The sequence below is a fragment of the Ambystoma mexicanum genome, chromosome 11 (genome assembly GCF_040938575.1).
Source record: "Ambystoma mexicanum isolate Mex_15411 chromosome 11, UKY_AmexF1_1, whole genome shotgun sequence".
Taxonomy (NCBI): Eukaryota; Metazoa; Chordata; class Amphibia; order Caudata; family Ambystomatidae; genus Ambystoma; species Ambystoma mexicanum.
The window spans coordinates 1,265,660,142-1,265,685,834 of NC_090934.1; the positions used below are offsets into that span (position 1 = coordinate 1,265,660,142).

The following is a 25,693-nucleotide window of genomic DNA, read 5'->3' on the forward strand; positions in this document are numbered from 1 at the left end:
TTTGGGACAGACATGCCAGAAATAGTCTTTATTCGCTCAGGTGTCAACCGTCTTCCTTCCTTTGACAGGAGGTAGCCTAAATAGGCCACCTCCTGACAACAATATTGGAATTTTTTAAGTGAAGCTTTGTGGCCATGTTTGGCTAGATGACAAAGCAACAACACGGTGCCTTCTTTACAGGCGCTCTCAGAATCAGCAGCCAAGAGGAGTTCATCTACATACTGTAGTAATGTGCAAGTAGTAGGCAACTCGAGAGTATCGAGCTGCTCTTTCAATGCCCTACTATAAATACTTGGACTCTCAGTGTACCCTTGTGGTGCACGAGAGAACGTAAACGAGCATCCACCTAGGGTAAACGCGAACAAATACCTGCTATCCGTGTGTATGGGAATACTGAAAAACGCGTTTTTGAGATCAACAACGCTAAAATGAGTGGCAGAAGCCAGAATCATGGTCAGTATCGTTGTAACATCAGGTACAATAGGAAATTGAGGAGCCACAATTTTGTTAATAGCACATAAATCAATTATAAAACGAAAGGGGATCGCATTATCACCTTTTTTGTATACTGGCAAAATGGGGCTGTTAATAGGCTACCCGTAATCTCCTCAATTACTCCACGATGTACAAAATCAGAAACTGTACATTTCAAAGCCTGTTCGCCTTCAACTGCGATCTTATATTGCGGGATGCGAGGCAATTTTACTCCATGTTTCAAAATAATTTTAACAGGTTCAATTTGAAGAACGCCCACATCATTATCATCAATTGCCCATAAGCATTCTGGAACATTACTGAATTCTGACGGTAAAGGTCGAGTCAAAAACTGAGAGGCGAGTGATTGCTGAGGTGAAATCGTTAACCGAACTCCGTCTGGAGAACAATATATTACTGCATGCAATGACTTCAACAAATTTAGCCCCAGCAAGTTCTCCCCACAGTTTGTAGTAAGTAGAAATGGACACTGTTCCGTGAAGGGACCCAGTGTTATCGGTACCGGCAAAGAGACCGGACAAACTCCAGGTTTGCCTGAAAACCCTACAGAAATGTTGGACTGCCCTGACAGGGGAATATTTGGAACCCGTGAATGCTCAATGGAACATTTCTGTGCTCCCGTATCTACTAAAAATAGATGCTTCCTATTTCCCACCGCCATCTCAACGTAGGGGCCTTTCTGATGAACGGGAATATGTGTAGGTTCCAAATCCTGCTTCGGGCAATCCTAGCAAAACAGAATATTATCAAAAGGAAGCTCTTCAGAGAGATACGCTGCAGAAGGGTGATCAAAAATATTTCTATTATCCACATTCGAAACTTGCTTATCATGTGAGGGAGGATGCTGTGGTTCTGGTGCGAACTGACCTCTGCCAGGGCCCCCTGCACCTGGGCGACCTCTGGATCGTCTACCCATGTTCCCAAATGACCTTTGCTGCAAGGTCGGACATTGTGCGCGCCAGTGGCCTTCCTGCCGACAATAGGCACACTGGTTAATGGTTACCGGAGCCAAGGGCGCACTTCCCTGTGGAATGTACTGACCTCTAAATTGGTTACCCCCTCTAGGGCTTTTAACAATCTGTTGCAATAAAACTTTTGTCTTCAGGTCACCCTTTTTTTCTCAAGTTTTTCCTTTTCAGTATTCACACGATTTTCATAGTACTGAGCCATATGCAGTACTTTTGATTGAGACTTCGCCTGCCAAGCGCTTTCAGAAGACATAATCTGTAACTGGATGTCAGGCAGCAATCCACATACAAATTTGTCGACAAAAAGCCTTTTCCCTGACTCTGTGCCTAAGTCTTGTCCACTGAAATCTGAAAATACCTGCTCGAACCGATTGAAGAAATCGGTAGCACCCTCAGACTTTCCTTGAACACAGGCCGTAAGCTTGTCCCAAATGATTCTTTTTTCAGGACCTATAGTTTTCAATTTTACAATGATTCTATCAGGCAAGGTTAATATCACTTGAGGCGGACGTTCGCCAGCTGGTCTTTCTCTATCTAGCCTGACCATGTTTTCCCATGTATCTCCCAACCCAGGTATGTCATCTATAGTCCTAATCCGTTTCCACAAATCGACTGGCAGGAGTACGGGAAATAATGGGTCAATATCACTTAAGGTGAATACCGACGACTGTAAGACCGACTCTATTTCTTTATAGAACCCGGTCGGATTCTTTCTTATATCAGGAATAGATTGCTTTATGGTGTTCACTTCCTGTCTTGAAAACGGGACGTGAACAAACTGTGACACATAATGTGCAGGAATATCTTGAGCAGCTGCACCGGTTGCAAGATTAGCCGGAATCTCAACCTTTGGGACAAATGTCGGAGGAACCTCTCTCATAGGCAACTGAGATGTAGGCAACTCCAAACGCTTACTAAGCAACAAAGCCAAGTCGAGCGCTAAAGCAGTCGAAGAAGTATCAACCGAAAAAGCTCTCTTATAAACACTCAACAATTCTGCGGGACAACAAATCTTCCTATTTACACACTCATTCTGCAGGTACTCTACCATTACCTGTATCACTTTCTTCTGCATTTCTAACGAATACTGACTATATGTGTCATATACCTCATCTGGAGTTATCGACATATCCGAAATCCATCTTATCGCATCCTTTATACAAATTCGCATTTCCTCACCTTTTAATTCACGTCGAGGAGAAAACCGTTTCTGTAAGTACATAATACCTAAACCACCACCATCTGCTTCCTCATTCTGTAACCCTTCCAACTCCTTCCTATACTCAAAAATCCTCTCAACATCCTCATATACCTTCTCCGCAGTATCTCTAGACAACGCTAAAGCGTTCAAATCCCGTAACCCTTATGGGAAATCTACATCATTTAATCTATTCCACATTATACTCAAATGAGTCCCTAATCCTTCAATAAAAACATTTATCTCAGGAATACCTTTTAAATTTTCAAGTGTGGAAAAAACATCAGCTTGTTCACCCTTCTCCATACAATGTTTAGCCCAAGCAATGAATTCATTCTTTTTTTCTGGGGGCACAGTATTACGAGTCACAAAACCTTGGTCTCGCTCCCTGGTCTACTACAAGCGATGCAGAATCACTTGGAAGAAGAAGAGTAGGCACATTCTGAATATCAACAGGTGGAGGCAAGGGGGCAGGCAAAGGAGCAACGGCTGGGAGAACAACCGGAAGAACAGCAGGGAGGACCGGAGGAACTATAGGAGGGGGAATAACAACGGGAAGGGGCAAAGTGCCGGGAGGAGGGACATATGGGGGTGGCGCGGAGGCATCGGGCCTTCGTTCATGCAAAAGTTTATTAATCAATTTATCTGACTTATGAAAATCTTTTGAAGGGTAGATTTTTTTAATGCCTAATTGAAACGCCCTGTCTGTGTTCCTAACTGACTCCACTTGTTTATTTTGATCATATAACCGTGCCTTTTCGACACTTGTCATATGTCTAGGCATATGTTTCTCTCTACTCTTTTGTTGCTGCAAAGCTTCTGTTTTCCAACTGTGCAATGCGTCAAATGCTGCAGGTCTAGCCTTTTTCTTTACTAATACAGACTCTAAATATTCTATACGAGGGATTTCAAAACTACCATTGGTTGGCCACCGAAGATTAGAATTATGTCTGGTCTGTCTGTGCCAAATGTCATTAAATGTTATACTACCAAAGCCTTCCTTACAGTACATAGTACATGCCGGCGACCCCTCCTGTGGTGCGGGACGGCTATCTTCCAAAGATTGTCTGTAGCTGCGGAATAATGCCCTAAAGCAGGCAGTCAATTTCCTAGGCATATCAAAGTTCTGGTGTTAGCTGGTTAAATAATTGTGCTCACGAGTACAATGCTCCGAATTCAAATTGTCAGGGTTAGATTAAGAATCGGGACACGATTCACCTGACCAAAGGACTGGGAGGCCCGATCGGGTTACTAAGGACAATGCTAAGGACCCACGTGTCTGGTGATTTTCAGCAAATTTACCCACCTCGAATGTATGGACCCTCGTCAAGACGTTGTCTCGGGCTACAGCTCACCGTTCAGGGATCGGATCGTGCAGTTCCGTCGAGGAATTAGCTTCTCGTCTAGAGTGGCCCTTTCTGTTGGCACCGCCCGATCCCGGTCCGATAGCTGAGCCAACCTTCAACGAGACGATGTCAATCTTGAGGGTCCCTATTCGGGCGCCATCTGTGGAATCAGAAAAACACAATATTAAGGCTGTTACACCAAGCAAAGGAAAATACACCGACACAGGCTTGTAAAGATTCCCAGAATCTTTATTACAAAAACTGAACAGTATTGCACAAAATACACAAATAGCTATTTGGCTGTCAATATATCACAGAGACCCCCAGCAGGGTTCAATGTGAGCAGTGAGCAGAATTTACTAGCCGGACATCGGCGTATTTATACAGTTTGTTATAATGATGTCCAGCCTCTTACAAGTTAATAATACATTGGGCTAGGGTCGCGCCAGGTTCACTTTCCTAATTTACATATCTCGTGCATGCGGTTTACTTTTGAATACATTTACTAACACACTCTATTATTCTTTAATTTAACGTTACACTCTTTACGTATCATTTTAATACAGATCAAACAAATGTTTCGCATATCGTATTTGGATAGCATTACTGTTCTTGTATACTTGTAGTTTAACATTGCTAATTCAAGTAATCGCCTGCTCCCGAGGTCAACAAAGGACAAGGTCTACATGACCCTAACATGTAGCCTGAAGGCAGGTTGGACATTAACCCTCCTGCAGAGGTTGAAGAGGTTAAGGCAAGAACAAGAGCACACGAGACGGCCATTTTAGACTACAGGGTGACTTTGTACAAAAAACTAAAATGGCGGTTCTAACCTAAAATGGAGGCTTGATTCACTTGAGGTCACGACCTTGTAATACGCGTTTCCTCACAAAGTGACTGGGCATAGGCCAACATATACGATGAGGACGAAAGAATATTATATCAGTTTTAACAACCCCACCGTTCTATTACATACCTTTTCTTTGCGGGAACGCGAGACAAGGCTTGCAAGCAAACTTTTGCAAGAAGGCCTTTTGTCTGACATCCGCACCTATTAATGCGTCGTTTCTTGCAGCAATCGGAGCCCTGAAGAGCCATGGTGGGTTTGGTGGAAATACACCCATGATGGTTAAAAGTGGAGCTCTGGCAACCACATAGCCAGTAGCCAATTCAATGTGAGTTAGCACCTCGCCCCGAGCCCAGCGAAACTGTAACAATGAACCAGCATATGCGCCGATAGCTCGCTAGCTTTCTTGCACGCAAAGCAAGTATCCTTCTTGAGTAGTCCATGGCGACCAGTACATCATGAACAGGATCCTCTACTGGACAAGTCTCCCACCGCAGTCTTTATGGATCATGAGTCACATCCAGAAGGTGAATACACCACTGATACCACACAAAGCTGAGAGTCTGTGAAACTGGACGTAGCGTCCTGAAATGTAACCTCAAGAACATCTGTCAGGTCTGAAATCCGCTTCTCGGCTTCATGTGTGTGACCCTCTATGTTTCTAGATGTTTACATTTAGATTTACCAATATCAAAAGACAAGAAGGCGCTGTACACGCACACATCCTTGATACATAAAATATCCTCCGAGGCACAGTGCCTCAAGGGCAAACATTTTTTTTTATTTACCTTGATTTCTGGGCTGCCCCAAATAGATGGTTTGGGCGGAGAAGGAAGGTTTCCTCCTTGTTCAAGATGGCCACCCTAAACTCCTTCACTGTGCTTGTGATCAAAGTAAGTGGAACATTCTTAGACTGGTAGCTTTCTCTAGAGAGGTAAACCTCCAAAGAAGTGGGCTTATGGTAGCTCAATCAATGGCTACCCACAAGCTCATGGCATTATGGTATTTTCATGTATTAAGGAATAGGAATCCCAATCTCAACACTATTGTTGTTGTCCTACAGGAAGGATGTACATTCTTTCTCCATCAACATTTGGACCTTCGCTGACAGTGGGAGCTGGATTATACAAAATACATTCAAAATGTGGGGTAGCAATATCATTTTAACACTATAAAGCTTGCCCCATAATGTGAGGTGGAGTTTTCAAACTTCTGCAGTCGAAGGCACACTTATCCAGCCCATGCTTGATATTCAGTTTCAAAAGAGTTTAGTATCATGTGACTCCTTGATACCCAGCTATACGAATTATTTGCCGTACCATTTGATGTCTAAGCCTTTAAACATGGCTGCAGTGTAAGCCAAATTAATCGGAAACACCTCTGCCTTGCTTCTATTATGCTGAAATGTCACTAAATCTATCAAGTAGTGGGAATAGGACATGGGGCAAAGACACTGGCTCAGACGTAAGAACAAGGAGATTGTCGGCAAAAAAGCAGAACCATAGATATGTGGTCATAAGAAAGGCTGGCGATAGTCTTGTGGTTGTAGATAGACAGCACTAGCGATTCAATAGCAATGTCGAAAAGCTACAGTGCAGAGATCTGCCCTTTCTGATAACCCTAAGAATACATAAATCATCACGATAGTCATTAACAAGCACTCTAGCCTTAGGGCATGAATGCAATGCATTGAAAGGTGTCAGAAAATATGAGGCCACATTTCTTAAAAGTACAGATTAAATAAGGATATGCAACATGATCAAAAGCCTTTTCCACACCAATGCCAATCACTGCACATGGAGTGTGTGTTGACTCGTGCAGGTGGCCCATGCTTAGACATTCTTGCATGTTGTCATGGCTATGCCTGCCTTTAATGACCCCTACATGGTTTGGGTAGATTATTTTGAGCATGAAAGAATCCATTCTAATAATGAAGACTTATATTTTGACATCCGAGTTTGCTAGCGAGATTGGACTCAAGTGTATCCTTTTTGGTTTTCGAACCAAGGTGATTGGTCCCAAAGTCATGTTAGGGGGAACTTTACTTCTAACCAAAACCTGATTCTGGACTCTACCCAGTATTGGAAGTAGTATCTCTTCAAATGTTTCAAAAAATACAATGGGGAGGCCATTTAGTCCAGGGTATTAATATTCAACAGCACATTGCCAATTTCAACTCTTCAAGTGATATCTCGGACTCCAGACACACTAAGTCCCTATCCCTGACTAAGGGCCCATCAATTTCAGAGTAAAAATCATCCAACATGGATTTGCTTTCCGGCTTATCTGCTGAACGGAGGCCTGTAACCAACCTGAAAATAGTCCCATTTATGTCCTTGTTGCATGTTAGCACCGCTCCATCCTCCTCCAGAATACTGTCCAGCGTCATCATGTTTTTTCAAATGAGATGCAAGAGGTTTGCCCACCATCTTTTGGTGTACCCAAAATGCCAGGTGTGTAAAGAGCTCTTTGCTTCTGTCTTCATATATCCTAGGTCATCAGATGTCAGTTGTGTACTTTTTATCCATTATTATCTTTCAGGGTAGTATTCTCTATTAAAAAGTCCTTCATAAACCTCATGACAAGCTTAATTTTAGCAACACTCATCACTCTAACCTCGGGCCACTTGGACTAATGATGAATAAACATAAGAAGATACTGTTCCATAGATCCAAATGTAGTAAGGCGACCCATAATATCTAGTCCCACTTTCTGCAACAGTAACCATGGTTGTTCGACAGCTATTATGTGGTGTGTGCTAGTTTCCCTCACTGTGGCACTGCAACTATTGTATAACCAATGCAGATGAGTGTGACTCCTTCCACCCTTAAATCCATGCCAACCACTAATACATTTCTTTTAGCATATGATTGGATTCCAAAAACCCACATGGCTCTCATGGTCCAATCAAAAAAGCCTATTCCTTGTTTTAGAGGGGTGGTGGAGTATTGACGCAACGCTATCACCCCCAAGCAGTACATTCTTACTAATATTATGTTATTTGTAAAGCACACATGACTCTCTTTTGCATGTCCTCCTGGCACAGATGACTGTCTATTTGGGCAGGCTAATCATTTGCACAGGGTTTTTTCCTCAGGCAACGGTTTACCAAAATTGGCAGGCATGGTGGCAACCAGCCCTGAAACTAGCAACAACACTGTGCATTAGATGATGAATATAGTGTATTCTCTGTGGGTGGTGAGCCTTTCCAGCCCTCAACAAGACCTGAATGCAAGGACCAGAGTCAGATCCCTTATAGCTATGCAACATCTCACTGTGACAATACTATGCATACGTCATAGACTGCATACCGTCAGAGGACTGGTGTGTGCTTCCTCTAGTGGACTGGATTTTCCACCGTATGCAACACTAGGATGGACGGGATTCACTGCCTTTCACAACCTCAAAGTGTGTTTCTCTTTGTGTGTCTTTCCCTAGCACAGCACAGGATAGGTCGATATAAGACACTCAGGGTCATCTTTGATTCTACACTTTCCTTCTCTGCCCACATCTCTGAGGTCTCTAAAAAGTCAAACTTTCTACTGCACCTCCTCAGAGGAACTCTACCTTTCCTCCCCTTCCCCAAGAAGCTCACTGTCTCCCAAGCTCTAGTTCGCTCCAGGCTGGACTACTGTAACAGCCTCTATCTAAATCTATTTGCCTCTTCTCTTTGCCCACTGCAACTAATCCAGAACAGGACTGCGATACTTGTCCTTGGCCTCAAGCCCTGGGATCGTATCTCTCCAGCTCTGAAATCTCTCCCTTGGCTCCCAGTGGATGCAAGGATTAATTGTAAAACCCTCTGCATTGTCCAGAAGGCTTTGTGGGGCCTGGGTCCTAAGCACCTTCAGCTATCCCTCCGTAAATACCTCCACTCTCGAGCTCTTCGCTCCTCTTCCTCTAACTCCCTCAGGGTCAGTCGTTTTTCTAATAAACGAGCTGTGGGTAGATCTCTGTATTCGGCTGGGGCCTCCCTCTGGAACAGCCTCCCTGCCACTCTAAAACTTGAGTAAAACCATCTCAGGTTCTGGAAGCACCTCAAGACCTTCCTCTTTGCTTCTGCCTTCACCCTCTCTCTCCCCTGCTGATCTGTTCTCTCTTGGCACCTGGCATCTGGTCATCCCTTGTCCTCTGGTCCCAGGTTCCTGCTCACCCTCCCACCCTACGGCACTGCCTCCGGGCCACCCCTTGCACTGGGGTCTGTATCTGTACCCATACAGCCCCCCCCTTCTCCTTCCTGCACTTATCAGACCCTCCTTGTCTGCTGCCTTAAACCCAGCACTTGCCACTTGGCTGCACTACCGCTGTTGCTGATTTTATTATTTATTTATTTTATTATTATTTATCCTGTTTCTCCTTTGCTCTGCACTTTCCACTCACCCCCCTTCCATGCACTTTTCCCTCCCCGTCTCCTATGCACTTGCACGTTCTCAATGTCACTGGGCCTAGTAAGATCGTTGGTTTTGTTCTCCCCTGTTCCCCTCCCTTGCCTTTTTGCGCTCTGAAACACCTGTGTATGAGCGCAATATAAATAAAATATCATATCATATCCTAAGTATGATACTGGCTGGTGTGTGAGTGTGTGTGTGTGTGTGTGTGTGTTCATATTTTCTCAATGTGGTCAGGCTTCTGGGGTATCAAAATGTGGATGACAGTGTGTGGTTGGTTGCTCGGGTGTGCATGTTTTCCACCCTTGCATGAGGCATGCTTTTGATGTTATGTGTGTGGGTCCTGTGTTGATCAGATTTTCTGCCTTCCCAACACAGGAGACTAAGGAACTGAAGACTATTCCCTTCAATAAATATAATGCTACATGCTAATTCCTGAGCCACTGACTTCCACGCTCGCTCCCTCCCCACTCACAGTCCAGCTGCTTCTCTCATTTGCTCGCTCCCCTTCAGATGGCTACATACCATTCCTTTACCTGCCCTGATTACTGTACACTTTTACAATTGTCCAGCACCCAGTTGCTTGCCATCTAGTTCAGTGCCCTAGAAATCCCATATGTGCATACACACACACATGTATTAATGGGTTTATAGTCATCATTTCGAAACCAATAATGTCGAAAGTCATTTTATTGAGAAAAAAAAATGTCGAAAAAAAATGTCGAATTTTTTTTTTTAATGCATTTTTTTGGGAAATGGGGGGTTCCCCCAACCCCATTTATTTTAAAAAAAAAATTTGTTTTACCCCTTTTTTTTATCCCAAACCCCAAAATAAATATATAATAAAAAAAACGGAATTCGACATTTTTTTTTTTGACATTATTTTTTCGAAAAAATTGTCATTCGACATTATTTTTTTGAAAAAATGACCGACCACCATTTTAATGTTACCTTGGGTTTGAACAGGGACTTGTTCTAGGCTTTACAAAACACCTGCATGTGGATGTTAGTGTGAATTTAGTTGCTCAGGATAGTTGGATTAATACCTTAACTTTAAAGTTCAGTTCATCCATTTTATTTTTGTAACCTTTAAAAATCATTTAGAGCCTCTGTAGCCTTTTCCTCTTACTTTTCCTTGATTCTCAGTCTTGATGCTTTGAAACTCTGTCATGGAAATGGTGTAATAGAGTCATGCATTCTTGCTTGATTTCCTCTACCCATTCCACTCCTCCAATCACACCCAAGCACAGCCTATATAAGCATTTTACCAGAACGACCACATATGCATACAGTGCTCTTTTGCTTCTCAACAAAGTTTGTGCTTTACCAATCAGTGGTGTAAATTTACTTTTTGTACTGGGGGATCCAACTTAGCGCTGGGGTCACTGGGGGTTCAGCATGGGGAGAGTTGGGGGTGTTATTTTATTCATCCCCTTAAACATTTGCCTCTCAGCCTCTCAAAAGATGAATCAAGAACACCTGGAAAATATCAGAATTTCTTCTAATTGTGAAACACCAAAGGGTGTTTCACAACCTAGTCCCCGGGGATCCCGTACTCAGGTGGCCAGGGACAGGCCATAGCTTTTACATCCCGACCCTGGGGATGGACAAGCGAGGGAGGATCACCTGTGTAGGGGGTCCTCAGGGAGTGGGGGAGGAGCACCCAATGGTGAGACATGGTACCCTCCCTTTTCCACAACCCTTCAAACCCCTATCCCGGCTTATTTTGTGGGAAACTACAGCTCCCATAATTCCTCCCCATTTTTCATTGACAACACTACTGAGCCGGGGAAGATGAGGAATGAAAAAAAATTACCTCTACTGACTTGCAGTTTCTATGTCCCTGTAATGAGGCCAGGCAGAGCCAGGCACACAATCCTAACTATACACATCTGCCACTTGTTAACACTCCCAGTCAGGATAAAAGGTGGCACGCACAGGCACACTCTGAGCAAGGCTGGGTAAGAGAAGGAACAGTTCTTTTGGGGCTGATGCAAACCAGACTATGGAAGTTGGAAGGCCAAGGGGTTGATCTGCAGTTGTGAAGAACGAGAGAGAGCCAGGCGAGAATTCCATGCTTTCGGGAAGCCGTATGCATTCCAAGACTGAACCCGAGTGAGTGGAAGAGAGAAAACTTCAAGGTGCTTGGAAGCAGCCCACGACCCTCTCGCATGAACGGCGCAGTTGAGGAGGAGCAGTGGAGGCGTTGGTAATGGCCTTGACTGCTGCATGAAAGTCGTTGATGAAAGAAGACCAATTAACACGACCAGTGAGTTATCAAAGGCAACAAAAGCCTGGTTTTTGTTAAAAGCAAAAGTAACTGTAACCCAAAAGTTGAAGGCTGCACTGCACTCAAACCATCATGGGCACCTTTTCAATTGCAGAGTATTTAACCTATGCTATGGTGAGTTCTCTAGCTCTCCTTAGGGGAATACAGCACCCCATTTATGTTCCTGAACTGATGCACTCTTAGAGCAGCTCCCTTATTGAGCTGTATTTTATGCAGGAATCCACCCAAGCAACACAGTTCTTGACAGGTTACCAGTCAATTGGTCGAAAACATTTGGTCGACAGGACAATTGGTCGACACCATTTGGTCGAATGCCAAATGGTCGAATTCTTTTTTTTTTTTTACCCCTTTTTTGGTTTTTTTTGGGGGGGTCCCCCCCCAACCCCCTTTTTTTTCTTTTTTTTTTCTTTCCCCACACGAAAACCCACAAAAAAAATATATAAATAAAAAAAAAAAAATTCGACCACTTGGCATTCGACCAAATGGTGTCGACCAAATTGCAGTCGACCAATTGACAGGACACCTTCTTGACAAGCACAGTAAGGGCATTCTGTGATGAATCCCAGGGTATCGTCACTGCTTCCATAGGGGAGCCCCTTCCCATAAAGCCAGGGAGTCGAGGCCGTTACCCGATAGTCCTCCTGGGGGTGGAACTCAGCAGGTGGATCTCATGGGGGGGGCCCACTATGGGACCAGTGATGACTATTGTGGGAGAACGCAGTATCCACCTAAGACCTACACCTCTCCTTCACCCCCTCTCTCTTTACCCTACCCTCCTATGCCATATACATTTGTAGCATACAAGAAGTAGAAAGGACTGAGGTGATGAAGAATGGGGATGACTATCATGAAGATTCAAGTCAAGGAACTGTGATGAGGAAGAGGCGCAGATCCGCACAAATCACTCAGATAAACCTATCTGAATGGTCTAGTCTTCAGCCACATACCTTACTGGATACCGACTTAAAAACAGACAACTGACTCATCCGAATGTCAGATGCTCCAGAGAAGAACCGCGAGAGGGTACGATGCTCGACGAGGAGAGCAGCCGGGGCAGATCCAGGCATGGAGACGCTGAAGGGGTGGTCTCCACCAGACACGCTAGGCTAACCTAGAAGCTGGCTGGAGAGAGCGCCAGCAGCACAGCACTTCAGCATAAAGCAGTCCAGCTGGGAGAGACACGCTGAACAAAATAAGAATTTGCAGAGCTGTTGTGGCAAGGCGAGAAGAGTTTCAGAGCACCAGCGAGGCAAAGAAAGATACAGGGAAGCCCACTACCGACTGGAGGGCTGCAGACAAGACCCTAAAGGTATATGGGTGGCTGAACCTCTGTTTGGAGGTCCCCAAAGGGTACAGGGGACCCTAAAACTCACAGTGTTTGGAAAGTGGGGGGAAAGAGAATAAACCCCTATGAGACACTAAAAGAAACATTACCAATATACGCTATCAAAGGGAATAGGGTCTGGGACCCTTACTAGAAAACGTCACATCATGTAATAAGAATGCCTAATCTTCTTTATGACACTACTATACAAATCTAGCGAGACAGTACTTGGCAAGGGAGTAAACCAAGTGTACATGGAAGATTAAGAAACTGTAAAGAAAACTGTGAGAGTAGTACAGATGAACACAGAACTTGGCAGGTGAGTAAACCAAGTCTGTGTTTTGGGACTAAGAGATCTGATAGAGAAGGGAACCAGGACTGCCGTTTGGAGAAGCATCCAAACCCCACTTCTTCATTGCAGTACCTGATAGAAGGACACCCGGTCTGTCAACCAGGGTCAGGGACCCACCACAGCTTGGAGGTGCATCCACGCCACTCTCCTTTATTGCAGTGCCAGGCAGAAGGAAATCAGATCTGCCAACCACGGATTGGGACCCCCAGAGACAGAGAAGAAGCCTGAGAAAGGGTGGTTGGGGAAAGGAGACATTCCCCGACCAATTGTGGAACTGTGTTATAAATTTGAGGAATGCTGGGGCAAGGAGACAATACCCTAGTAGTTGGTGAACTGTACTAGAAGCATGAGGAAGGGAGACACCCCCTTAACACTTGAGACTGAACCTTAAGAAACTTGTAAACCAAGAACTGCCTTTTTGTCCAGGGGAAGGGAGTCATTGCTCTGGACTAGGAAGATCTCCTTTTTGATTTAGTATAACATAAAATGTGAGGGACCGAGCTAGGATTCTGACATAGGACTGTGGACTCTTGCTTTTCACATCCTGCCTTTCACAATACCACCCTGGTGGGGGGAGCCAGCCAATCAGGTGGCTAGGAACATGGGCTTGAACTGCCAATGAAAACCCGAGTTCCATCCCACCTGACAGCTGCCCCCTGCTTCCATCTTCCCCCCCATCCTTTGTCCCATTTTGTTTTTGTCCTTTCCCACCCCCTACTTACCTTATTTCTGTTGCGTCAGCAATCCCCGCAACCTCCACTCCTTCTTCGCCGCTCAGGCAAGCTGCCATGGAAAGGAAAGAGGGGCCCTGGTTCCCTTTCCATGGTGAGAATCTTGGAAATCCTTTTTTTTAGCACCCCAGGTTACCGCTTTCGTAGCCAGGGGTGCTAATGGCCTTAAGCCCCTGTTCTAAGTGCTAGAACAGGGGGTAACAGCCTGGAACCCTCATTAATGGCCCTCACTTCGCTTGGGCTGTTAACTTGGGCTGCCGGGCCGTTAAGCCCCGCCCACCCCCGTTTCAGCCTTTGGAACGGGGGTTAAACTCCACATTGGTGATTTTGGTTGAGGTAGGGAAGCACCTCTCAGATCTAGGTCTAGATAGGGTTTTCCTTTTATTTTCTCACGTGAATAAAGGTTTATGCCAAACACAATGACCCCTCTGTGTCAGAGTCTTACTTCTGCACCCTCACATTTCCCTAAAAATGTAGTGCATTGAGCTGCCAACAAATACATCCCCTTACCCCCAGATTAAACAATGCACATTGCCCTATGTTCCACTTACCTCCTTCCAATAGCATCAGGTCATCCAGCAGCTGATTCAGATCTCCCATATTCCTGCTGCCGTCCTTCACAACCTTTCATAAACATATTGTCCATTCAGTTACATGTTCTATTCATCAATTTAAATGCAAGGCATGTCTTGAAATGTGGCAGATGCTGCAGACTACAATTTTGCTAGCAAGATATCTGTGTTACGTTGTTGCTCTGTTTTTCCTCATCACAGCGACAGTCATCCTCTGCCTCCCTTACTTCCAGTTATGCACTTCACTACATGCATTTCTCCGTTATCAACTTTCACCGGGGGTATCCATCTAGCGTCACAAATACATATGAAAAGGGACTTGTCTCTTGCAAGGACAATTTACGGGAAGCAGACACCCATCCAGTCAGCCTTGTACAACCGGCAGAACAGGGAACAATTGCCTATGACCAAACAGCTCCAAGGAGAAAGGGAATGTAATTCAAGATGGCAGCCTCAGTTTATATATGCTCCCTTTATTAGACCATTTAACAAAATGTCACATGGTCTAGGAGGAAGGCCCAGAGGCAGAAAGGCCGAAAATGCTGGCTAATGAGCGTGAGTAAAAGACAAGTAGACCCATACGACGGGTGTGGGAAAGTAATGGGATTACCCAACAATGTGGTGAAGCTATTTGAGGTAAGGGAAAGGATGAGACTCAGCAAGGGGGGGCAAAGCTTTGGGAGCCTGGAAAAGACGATATGTAGACGGTCTGTGCTGATGATAAGAGATGTCCTAATGGAAAGTGCTGTGAGCAGGAAGTGCTCTGACTTAGTTTACGTTGAACTCTGGTGAAATATTTTACATTAGTACCCTGGCGGGGGAGCCAGCCAATCAGGTGGCTAGAAACGCAGTCTTGAAAGCCTGCATTCCATCCCACCTGATTGCCGGCTCCCACCCTGCGTCCTGTTTTTTAAAATTGTTTTTGTCCCTCACCACACTCCACTTACCTAATTTCTGCAACTGCTGCATTCCCTGCCGCCAACGCTCCTTCCTCTCTGCTCCTGCAGGCTGCTGTGGAATGGGCAGAGGGGCTCCCGGGTTACCGCTTTGGTATCCTGGGGTGCTAATGGCCTTAAACCTCTGTTCCAAGAGCGGGAGAGGGGGGTAACGGCCCAGAGCCCTCGTTAATGGCACTGGTTTTGCTCGGGCCATTACCTTGGGTTGCTGGGCCATTAGCCTGCCATTTCAGCCCTTGGAACGGGGGCTTAACGCCACAAGAGCACCCAGGTCTGAGGCAACAGAGGGAAGGGATCGGAGAATCTAGGTGACAGCATTGCCCGAGGAATAAGGCACATTGGAGAGGCTACCACAAGATGTGTGAATAGTCATGTGAGAACTGGGGAGGCCAGACTGATATCCAGAGAGAAGAATGATGTGCTGTGAGATGCTAGAGGATCTAATGACACTGGCAGTATATAAACAGGAAGACATACGAAGACAAGGCCAAGTTGAACAGAGGCCCTGGAAGTACGTGCACATGAGTTGGGCCTCAATTGAAAAATTACCAAAGTGCCCATAAATATTGTGAGTGATGAAAAGGTCAGCCATTGAATTCTCAGAATTGTAGCCCAAAGTGACTAATTAAGGCTGTCCGAGAAGAAACGGTCTGAGTTTGCATATTGGACGTATAGACAAAGTACAAAGGTTCTATGTGATTTTTCGAAAACTTTTTACAGACAAGCATTTTTAATTTGCGGCCTCCCCACAAATCCCCTGTTTCCTCATGTTTTTAATCCCACCACAAGCCCCTCCCCATCAGTTTTAATCCCTTAACCCCCCGGCCATATGTATTTATTTTAAAATTCGGTATTTTTTCAGTGCTATAGTTTCGTTAAGAAAATGTCTCTTTGTAAACATTTTCAAAAAAATCACATGATGCCAGTACAAAAGCGTCCCATGAAGACTGTGAAAGAAGGAGACCTCAGAGACTGAACTCTGGGACTTGTAGAACAAGTACCATCGTGTCTAAAGAAGACTGCGGCAAGGCTCACTCTAAAGCAGGATTTCGGGAAATGTATTCATGTTACGAGAGTGTCTAATAAAGACTATGGGCCTCATTACGAGTCAGGCGGAATGGGTTAACGGGGTCCGCTAATGAATGCGGACCCGTTATTCCCATTCCGCCTGATTACAAGGTCCCCTCGCGGGACCCGGTAAGGACGCCTGGTAAAACCAGGCGTCCTTACCGGGACCTGTGAGGGGACCAGGGAGCTAACAACGGGCCGGTCGTAATCGGCCCGTTGTTAGCTCCCTGCACCCATTCCCATTGAGCCCTATGGGGGCTCGAATGGGAATGGGGAAGGTCCGGGCCCGGGTTCCCTGAGGGAGGAATTACCAGGCCCTCCAAACTCAGAATGGCCCTGTAATTCCCCATTCACGGAACCCGGACCCAGTTTTGGAGGCAGCCATGCCGCCAATAGCGGCATGACTACCGTCAAAGCCGTAATGAGGCCCGATGAGCGAAGAAAAGCACAGACACTAGATTCCTGGCATTGTAGACAAGTGCAATAAAAACTATGCAGCGAGGAGAATTCAGATACTGCATTCTGGGACACAAAGCACCAAAGACTTTGTGAAAGAGAGAAATTTGGACCCATCCGGGATAGGAAAGGAATTTCCCAGGGAGAGAATTAGAGACATTCACGAGCCATTGCACCATCCTGACAACATTAAGAACAGTTTATCTTTTGAAGAATGTAATGAAAGCTTTCTCTAAATAAAACACAGTTATGTGTGCTTCTGCAGCCACTTTGCTACACAGTTCTTGCAATGCTTAAAGAAATTAGAACCACAGACGACCACATTACCTTCAGGAAATGACCCAAAACCTGGCTATTCAGCAGATAATGAAACCCTTGAAGTGACGCCGAAAACAATAACATCACATACAATTAGAGAGGAAATGAGAAGGGCCAACCACAAACAAGAACCTGGCTAGATACCATCAAGCGGCAACCAAAGAGATGCGGCAGAGGTTCAGACAGTTTAACAGTCTAATTAACCCACTTTCTCCTTCCTGTTCCTACAACATAACTGACACCACTACACCAGACCTTGGGCTAGCCACACTACACATAAAAAAAATGAATCAATTCTATATTCACAGCCAACATCTCTCAGATACTGAAGCAAACATAGAGTGAACACCCCATATAGTCCATAAAACCACCAGCAACACAAGCACACACCAAAGATACTGGATAGTCTTAGAGCTATGGCTACCTGCGACTCCATATGGACACTATCTAACCAGTGTTCACAACCAAAACCCACCACAACGCCACACAACACACTAACACTGACTCAATACACCACCACATACCTGAGGCACTGAATCCAACCCATACATTTACAACGCACAGAGCTTCTCGCACAAACTCCCACATGCAAAACCACTCACAGACACCAGTTCCTCCTGGTTCTGAACCTATCCTCTCAACCTATCCTTGCTAACCTCCCCACCACCATCTCTTGAAGAGCCAAGCGAGTGCATGGAGGTGGTAGTGGTGCGTGGTATACATCAACATAACATAACAATATTCATCTCCAACATTAAAGAAAATGACAAAGTGTTTGTTCTATCCTTTTTTCTACTATAATGGCATCTTCAAGTGAAGGATCCTCTTGTTCTTTAAGCCCGCCTTTTTTTGTCAGCAGTGTAAGATACATTCACTGCAAAAGAAAGCACTGCTCTTTAGTTTCCCAAAGTATTTCACATGACAACCAGCCTATGAAATGCCCTAACTTACTCTTCCACAATCAACCTGTCAAATCACTATTTACCCCAAGATGATCCATTTATTTTGTATTGAGATGCATGACTTAGTTCTTTATACAGTCCTCAGATGCACTCACACCCCGTGCTCATCCTCTTCTAGCTCTAGAAAATATTTGAATGTGGGTTATGTTTTTGCACCCGAAACAGTGAAAAAATAATGCCACTTTCTTACTGCACTGTAGTTAGGACCACAGACCATTCTCAAGCAATGACAGAACATGTGATTTTTTGGACCTAGTTAATAGCCATTCAATGGGGCTCATTACGAGTTTGGTGGTGCAGTACATTTGTGGCTATAATTCTGTTATTGTTAATTTTGTTGGTGATAATGAAATTACTGCCAGCTGTACAATATCGCTGAATTCTGAATTGGCAATAAAGTAGAGGAGTTACCTCGAGCCAATTGCTCGAGGTAAATCATCAATTTTAATGACAGTCTTTGGAGGAATTACCACAGGCAGAATCGGCACCTGTGATAGTTCCTCCAAATCACCATTGAGTCTTATGGACTCCATGAATGGGGACTAACACTGCCATACCATCACTAGTAATCTGGCTGTAATTCTGCTGCACTAACTGGTGGTATGGCCAAGTGAGTTTTCTTAACTCATAAGGAGGCCATATATTTCTATATTCAATACTTATAAATAATATAATGTTAAGAAACTATTTATGTATATTGAAACTATTGAGGGAAGAATAAATCAGAAGAATTATAGTTATCTCCACATTATGAATTTCGCACTGTGCGAGTTTCGAAATCAGATCATTCTTCCGAACCATAGTATAAAGTGAGCAGATCACAAACTGAATGATGTGCTGAACATGGTTTCGATTACAAGGATCTAAAGCCTAGGGTGCTACTGTTTTGAATGTTTAGTAAAGGTTGTCTGACCTGAATGGTCAATACAGCCTTTTTCTATCGGGGTAGGGGCTTCACCATGTACAGGTAGGGTTCAAGGCCTGAAGTCAATTTCCTTTCCCAATGTATGATTGCCATCTAGCTCTGAAAAATAGTTGCATCCCTCCAGGACTCACACTGGGCCAATATCTGTATTCATTGGTGGAACATAATAGGGGTCTTACCCTGGCTTCTTTGAAAAAAGGTTCTGGAGGTGCAGTTTGCGTATCGGAGTAATTATAGAAGGTCACAAAACAGAAAATTTCCAATAACTTGTGTTCAGAGTTACAGTTCTTTGGTTAAATGTGCTATAGAATTTAAGTGATTACATTATTAAATGCATAATAGGTCACACACAAACTTTAATCCTAACATCCTTCCCTAAAAAGCAGAGTGATATATACATCTTACACTAAACTAAGGTACCACTTCCACACACATCTACTTACCTTGTGTCATGAAGCTTGGTGGGATCAACACACATAGACATAAAGGTAAGTTCTAGTCATTATTTATTTATTTAAGGAATAACAACAGGATATACAGACTTATAAGACAACTTAACAGTAACCAATTCCCAGTCATCCTCTTTCCCCTCCCCTCCTTCCTTGCTGACCAGAGAAGAATGTAGCTGGAGATGATTGTTGGGTGTCCAGTGACAGTTTGATGGGGGTCTTTTTCCTGGATCCTAGGAATACCAAACAAAATGAGGTGGGAGGAGGTAATTGGATGGACTCCACCTTGTCCTTTGTCCCTAACAACCAAAACAAGGGCAACCAAATAACAGTATGGCTTCTCCTCTAGGTTCAAAAAAAAGTGAACCAAAAGATATCTCTCATCTTAGGTTTCAACAAAGAAATAGACTAAAAGAAAGATGCATGGCTTTCAATAGTCTCAACAATCCAGGCTCCCACACACCACTCCCTTGGAGGTTTTCAGTCATTCACAGTCTTGGGTATTTAAGTGTCCTCTGAATTATTTACAGGTGTCCAATGACAATGGCTGTCCTTCTTTCCCTTCCCAGAAAAGACCGGTTTCAGTTATCACCAGTTGCCAATGTAAAAATCAATGCAATACACCGAGAAGAAGCCAGAGATCTCAAAGCTTAGACCTTAGGCTCTCCCTAGTTAGCTGGTCTAGAAGTTACCAATCCTAGGCCCTGAGGCTTTGGCTGGTTAGTTGGACTGGAGGTAGGTACTGGCAGCTCTGATGTAGGTGGACTCTTACCAACACCAAACTCTCCATTGTTGCTACTCTCCTCGTGTTTCTACAACAATCTTGTACCTTGAGGACCCCTTCCAAATATTGGTTATGGGACTTCTAGGCTTAATAACATAGTATCACACCAACAGATGCTAATTAACATCATGACGTTAACCCTTCAGTACTTAAGGCCGTCTATTCCTGTTGATATCATCCAGGAAACGGCTCGGAGATCTGACGGGGACTAATGCGCTCTCGCTAACTAGTACGTTTTCTGACAGACTACCATTCTACCTCGCTCTTGATACTTATGTCCGTGGGACTTGACCTTAGTCATTTGTATTTATTTAGGTGTCCCTTGACGTTGCGGTCCCTTGTGAATCCTTCAGCTATATGGCTACACTGACAGACTAGAATCGTCTTTAACTTTTTTGACATCTTGACTGCAGATAGCTACACTTCTTGTAGCCTAATTTGCATATTATCTTGGGGTAAGTGGTTATGCACTTACGTTTGATCTCCATGGCATTTAATAATCTAGATATTTGAATGTATCCCGCATTTTTTAGCTTTTATTTATTGAGGGATATTCGATCCTAACACTTACCTGAACTGAATGAGCCATAATTGAGTGAAATCATCTCCAGCAGCTTCATTTGGAAAAAAAATCCCCCCCCCCCCCCGGGGAATCTGGGTAAGCGGATACTATGTTATTAAGCCTAGAAGTCCCATAACCAATGTTTGCAACCTATTTCTAGGAAGTGTTGCACAATTTATAGAATTAGGGATTATTTACTCCATTTATGATTGATTTTGAAATTGTAAAGTTATGAAGTTGTCAGTAAATAGGCTGACAGTGGTGATCTTTTTGATGTTCTAGATAAATAGATAACTGTGTGTGCAAAATGTAAAAACATAGGGCAATTTGGCCATAAATTACGTTGTTGACTGGAAGAGATGTTTGATTCTGTACATACTTCATTTTTGCTTTTTGAAATATTGTATGCGTCAATACAAATGTATTCTAATGGGTAATTTTTAGTAAAAATTCTTCTTGCAGATTTGAATAAGAATAACTAGTTGTGATTTGCCCCTGAAGAAGTGATTTCTCACGAAACGCGTTGGGCCTACAATAAAAGAATCAAAATTGATTAAATAGTTTGTGTAATCTAGGTTTTTTGGATATGCATTACCACTTGTATGTGTATGTTCATATTTAACATTGCTTATTCAAAAGATATGTACAAAATCCCTTTCTTTGACAAAAGAAAGTAAATACCATCCACTAGACATTTCTTAAATGACTAGGACTCTGATATGAGCCTTTTGATAGAGTGCAGAGGACGGGAGTTTCCATATACGGGAACTTTCTTTTCTGTCTCATATGTCACAACCCATATGCCAGGGTTGTTTATTATCTCCTCAGCACCTATAACTAAATCAAAATTCTAGAATATATAGACACATTGTTTGATATCTAACTACATGGGAGTGCAGATCGATTCTCTTTCTTTCTTATGGTATTTCAGATATGGTATTCTTATTCTTATTTCAGATATGGTATTCTATGCCAGTAATTATATCATTTCTTTTATCATCAATTAGGTAGTTCAGTTGCAATAACAACCTTGACATCACCCCCCCTCCCAGGCTATGTGATGTTTTGCAATCCCTGTCAGTAATCGGCTTTACTCTATAAAGGTGCATTAAAGCACAACCAATGGAATGGGTGTGAGCTAGGTGTTTTGCCTCCAAAGAATGTTTATAAAATATGACCTCAATGGCGCAGAGCCTAACAAATACATTCTGCTTTCTGCAATCAAGCCCCCGCTGAATGGTGCCCTAGGCCATTGCCTACATTGCCTAATGGGGCTGGGCTGCCCCTGAATGTCGTTTGCCGCTGCCCACAGAACCAAAGTATCCTAAACTCACGGGCGATTCCTTCATTGGTGCACATTCTCTCTGGTGCCCATATTCAGCCTGCATGACCCTGGAAAGGGTACATAGGTCTCCTTGCTGATCATCTTAACCTAGTATTCTCAACCACAGATCTTGTCAACAGTGCTGGCTCTCCCCTGCATATGGGCCCGAGCCACTGGGAGCAGCACATAACATGGGCAAGGGTAAAACAGCATTAAAAATATATATTCCCTGGCTCCTGCTCTGGCTGACTTTTGTAACCACTCCTTCGCCTATGGAGTCTTCCCATCCCCCCTTAAGCACTCCCTTGTGCACCCTCTTCTTAAGAAACCCTCTTCCGACCCCTGCTGCCCAGCCAACTATCGCCCAATCTCCATCACTCCCTTCCTGGGCAAGCTCCTGGAGAAACTGGCCATCTCCCAGCTTAATCTTCATGCTGAATCTGTTGGTAGTCTTCATGACCATCAGTCTGGCTTCAGAGCTGCCAGAAGCACGGAAACTGCTTTCCTGAACATCCGTGAGGACCTGCTCTCGAACCTTGACTCCAACACTCCGTGTGTTCTCATTTTGCTCGATCTCTCTTCTGCCTTTGATACTGTCAACCATGCCATCCTGCTCAACCGTCTCCGTGATAACCTGGGTATCACTGGTCAGGCTCTGGCGTGGCTGACCTCTTTCCTCTCCAATCGACCCTCCCGGGTCCAACTGGGGTCCTTCTTCTCTGACATCTTTTTCTGTACCTGTGGTGTCCCCCAGGGATCTAACCTCTCTCTCTGGCTGTTCAACCAATATCTGGCACTCCTTGCCCACCGCATTGCTGCTCTCTGCCCCAACTTTCAGTGCTATGCGGATGATACCCAGCTCATTTTCAGGCTACCCTCGGCCTCCTCCCCTCCCTCCCTCATCTCTGACTGTCTGTCTGCTATCCAGGAATGGTGTGCCACCAATGACCTCTGCCTTGATGCCAGTAAGGCTGAGATTCTACTCATCGGCACACCCACTCCCTCCTTCCCTGCTACTCTCTGGCCGGCCTCTCTTGGCCCTCCTCCTGCCCCTACCTGCAAGGCAAAAAACCTCGGGTCATCTTCGACTCCACACTCTCCTTCTCTCCTCACATATCTGACATCTCTAAGAAGTCACACTACCAGCTGCACCTCCTCAGAGGTATTCTTCCTTTCCTCTCCTTCCCCCAGAAGCTCACAGTCTCCCAAGCCCTGGTTCTCTCGAAGCTGGACTACTGCAACAGCCTCTATCTAAATCTGCCTGCCTCTTCTCTCCGCCCTCTGCAACTTATCCAGAACAGGACTGCGAGACTTGTCCTTGGCCTCAAGCCCAGGGATCGTATCTCTCCAGGACTGAAATCTCTACACTGGCTCCCAGTGGCTGCGAGGATTAAGTTCAAAACCCTCTGCATTGTCCACAAGGCCTTCTGGGGCCTGGGGCCTAAATACCTTCAACTCTCTCTTCCTAAATATCTTCCCTCTCGAGCTCTTCGCTCATCCGTCTCCAACTCCCTCAGGGTCAGCCGCTTCTCCAAGAAACGGGTTGGGGGTAGATCTCTCTCCGCGGCAGGGGCCTCCCTCTGGAACAGCATTCCTGCCTCCCTGAAACTTGAGGAGAACCATCTCCGGTTCCGGAACACCTCAAAACCTTCCTCTTTGCTTCTGCCTTCTCCCCCCCTCTCCCCTGCTAAATTCTTGACTGTAACTCCACTCAACCTGCAACTGGGCCACTCTCCACTTGCACTGCCTCCCTGGCAACCCCTGCACTGCGGGACTGTCTCTCTATCCCTACAGCCCCCTTTACCAGCACTTGTTTGCACTTGCCACCAGTCTGGCCCTATTATTTATCTGTTGTTCCACTACCGTGTACTGCACTTCCCCCCTCCCTTTCCCCTTGCACTTTTCCCTTCCCTCCACCCATGCACTTGCGCGATCTGAATGACCCCTGGCCTAGTAGGATCGTTGTCTGTCTTCCCTTGTTCCCCCCTCCCTGCCTCGTTGCACCTTGAAACACTTGTGTATAGGCGCGTTACAAATGCCATATCATATCATAGCATATCATATCATATCAGACATGCTTGATTTTAAAGAAGGCAGAGGAGACGTGATCCAAAGCGTACACAAAAGTTATCCAGACTGAGGTCTTTAAAACCAGGCTACGTAAGCCTTTAAGTTGTTTCTGCTACAACTACAGAAAGCCAAAGGTGGTAAGACAGTTTGACTAAAGTGACATAAAAAGGACTAAAAAACGGACTAATCCCTTTCAGTTGACTTTTTTTTAATGACTCTCATAGACAAAGTGTCGTGGAAGGTACAGGACACAATTTACAAAATCTGAAATAAACAAAAAAAGGATGGGGGTTTATAAAAAAATAACAATTGCAAGAATGTAGGCTGGGATGGGGTGGGTGCTTGGCGGGGGTTTTGGGGGGGGGGGGTGGACCCCTGCCAATCATATACACAAAACAAAATCTCAAAATATTCAAAAAAGGGTCCTTTTCAGGAACACAACCAAAATGACATAGGCCCTCATTACAAGTTTGCCGGTCAGTTTACCGGTACTGTTGTTTCCGGACCAGCAAACTACGAGTCTGCGGGCGGGTGCTGTACCGCCCGCCAGGGTCAGACCTGGTGGGTGGAACGGCACCCACCCGCAGACTTTCACAAAGCACTGGCACTTTTATTAACAGAGCCAGTGCTTCCGTGATCCCCACTCCCATAGAGTCCTATGGGACTCGATGGGGATGGGGATCAACATTTTACCGGCGCCTGATTTACCGGACTTGTAATGCCCTGGTGTTTCCGGCAAGTTAGGCAGTGGTAAATCATTACAGGTCCGGCAGCTACCTGCCGGTTTTACCAGCAATGTTTCCACCGGACCAGTAATGAGGGCCATAGTCGTCATTTTGATATGCAACCAATGCCATCACTTGGTATTTACGCTGCTAATTAAGCCTCCCCAACGATCATGAGGGCCAGTGACTTTTAATGAGTTTCGCCTACCAGGAGCAGCCAGCACTAATGCAATATAGAGCTGATGAATGTCTTTGTGTTTTCTAGTGACCCCTACATGAACTCCAGTGAGGCGGGCAGCAGCCATGTTTTGGATGAAGAGCTGGTCATCAGTGTTCTGCGTGTCCCTGCTGGCAGGGACCTGGACCTCATCCAGTAAGTCGCATTTCATGCACTGGTGGCTTACACACTCACAACGCTGCATCAAAACAAGCTTTCCATCCACTGCCCATTTTGTGAAGTTGTTTTTTTCTAAAGGTTTTTAACAATGTGAGCCTGTTTTACGGTTAGTCTGTTCTAGGTTAGAAGATTTCTGAACAAGAAAAAGGAGAAGTAACCCAAAAATCAACTCAAAGTAACACAAAA

General features: G+C 44.7%; 1 protein-coding gene across 2 annotated transcripts in view; it reads left to right on the top strand.

Moving 5' to 3' along the window:
* LOC138504310 (dual oxidase 1-like) overlaps window positions 1-25,693 on the top strand; it is a 1,064,761-nt gene that overhangs the window by 317,323 nt on the left and 721,745 nt on the right. For both annotated transcript variants that reach the window (XM_069624719.1, XM_069624718.1), the window contains exon 2: window positions 25,376-25,483. In XM_069624719.1, coding sequence (XP_069480820.1) covers window positions 25,414-25,483 — 70 coding nt within the window. In that variant the 5' untranslated portion in view covers window positions 25,376-25,413. The remainder of the gene's footprint in view (window positions 1-25,375; window positions 25,484-25,693) is intronic.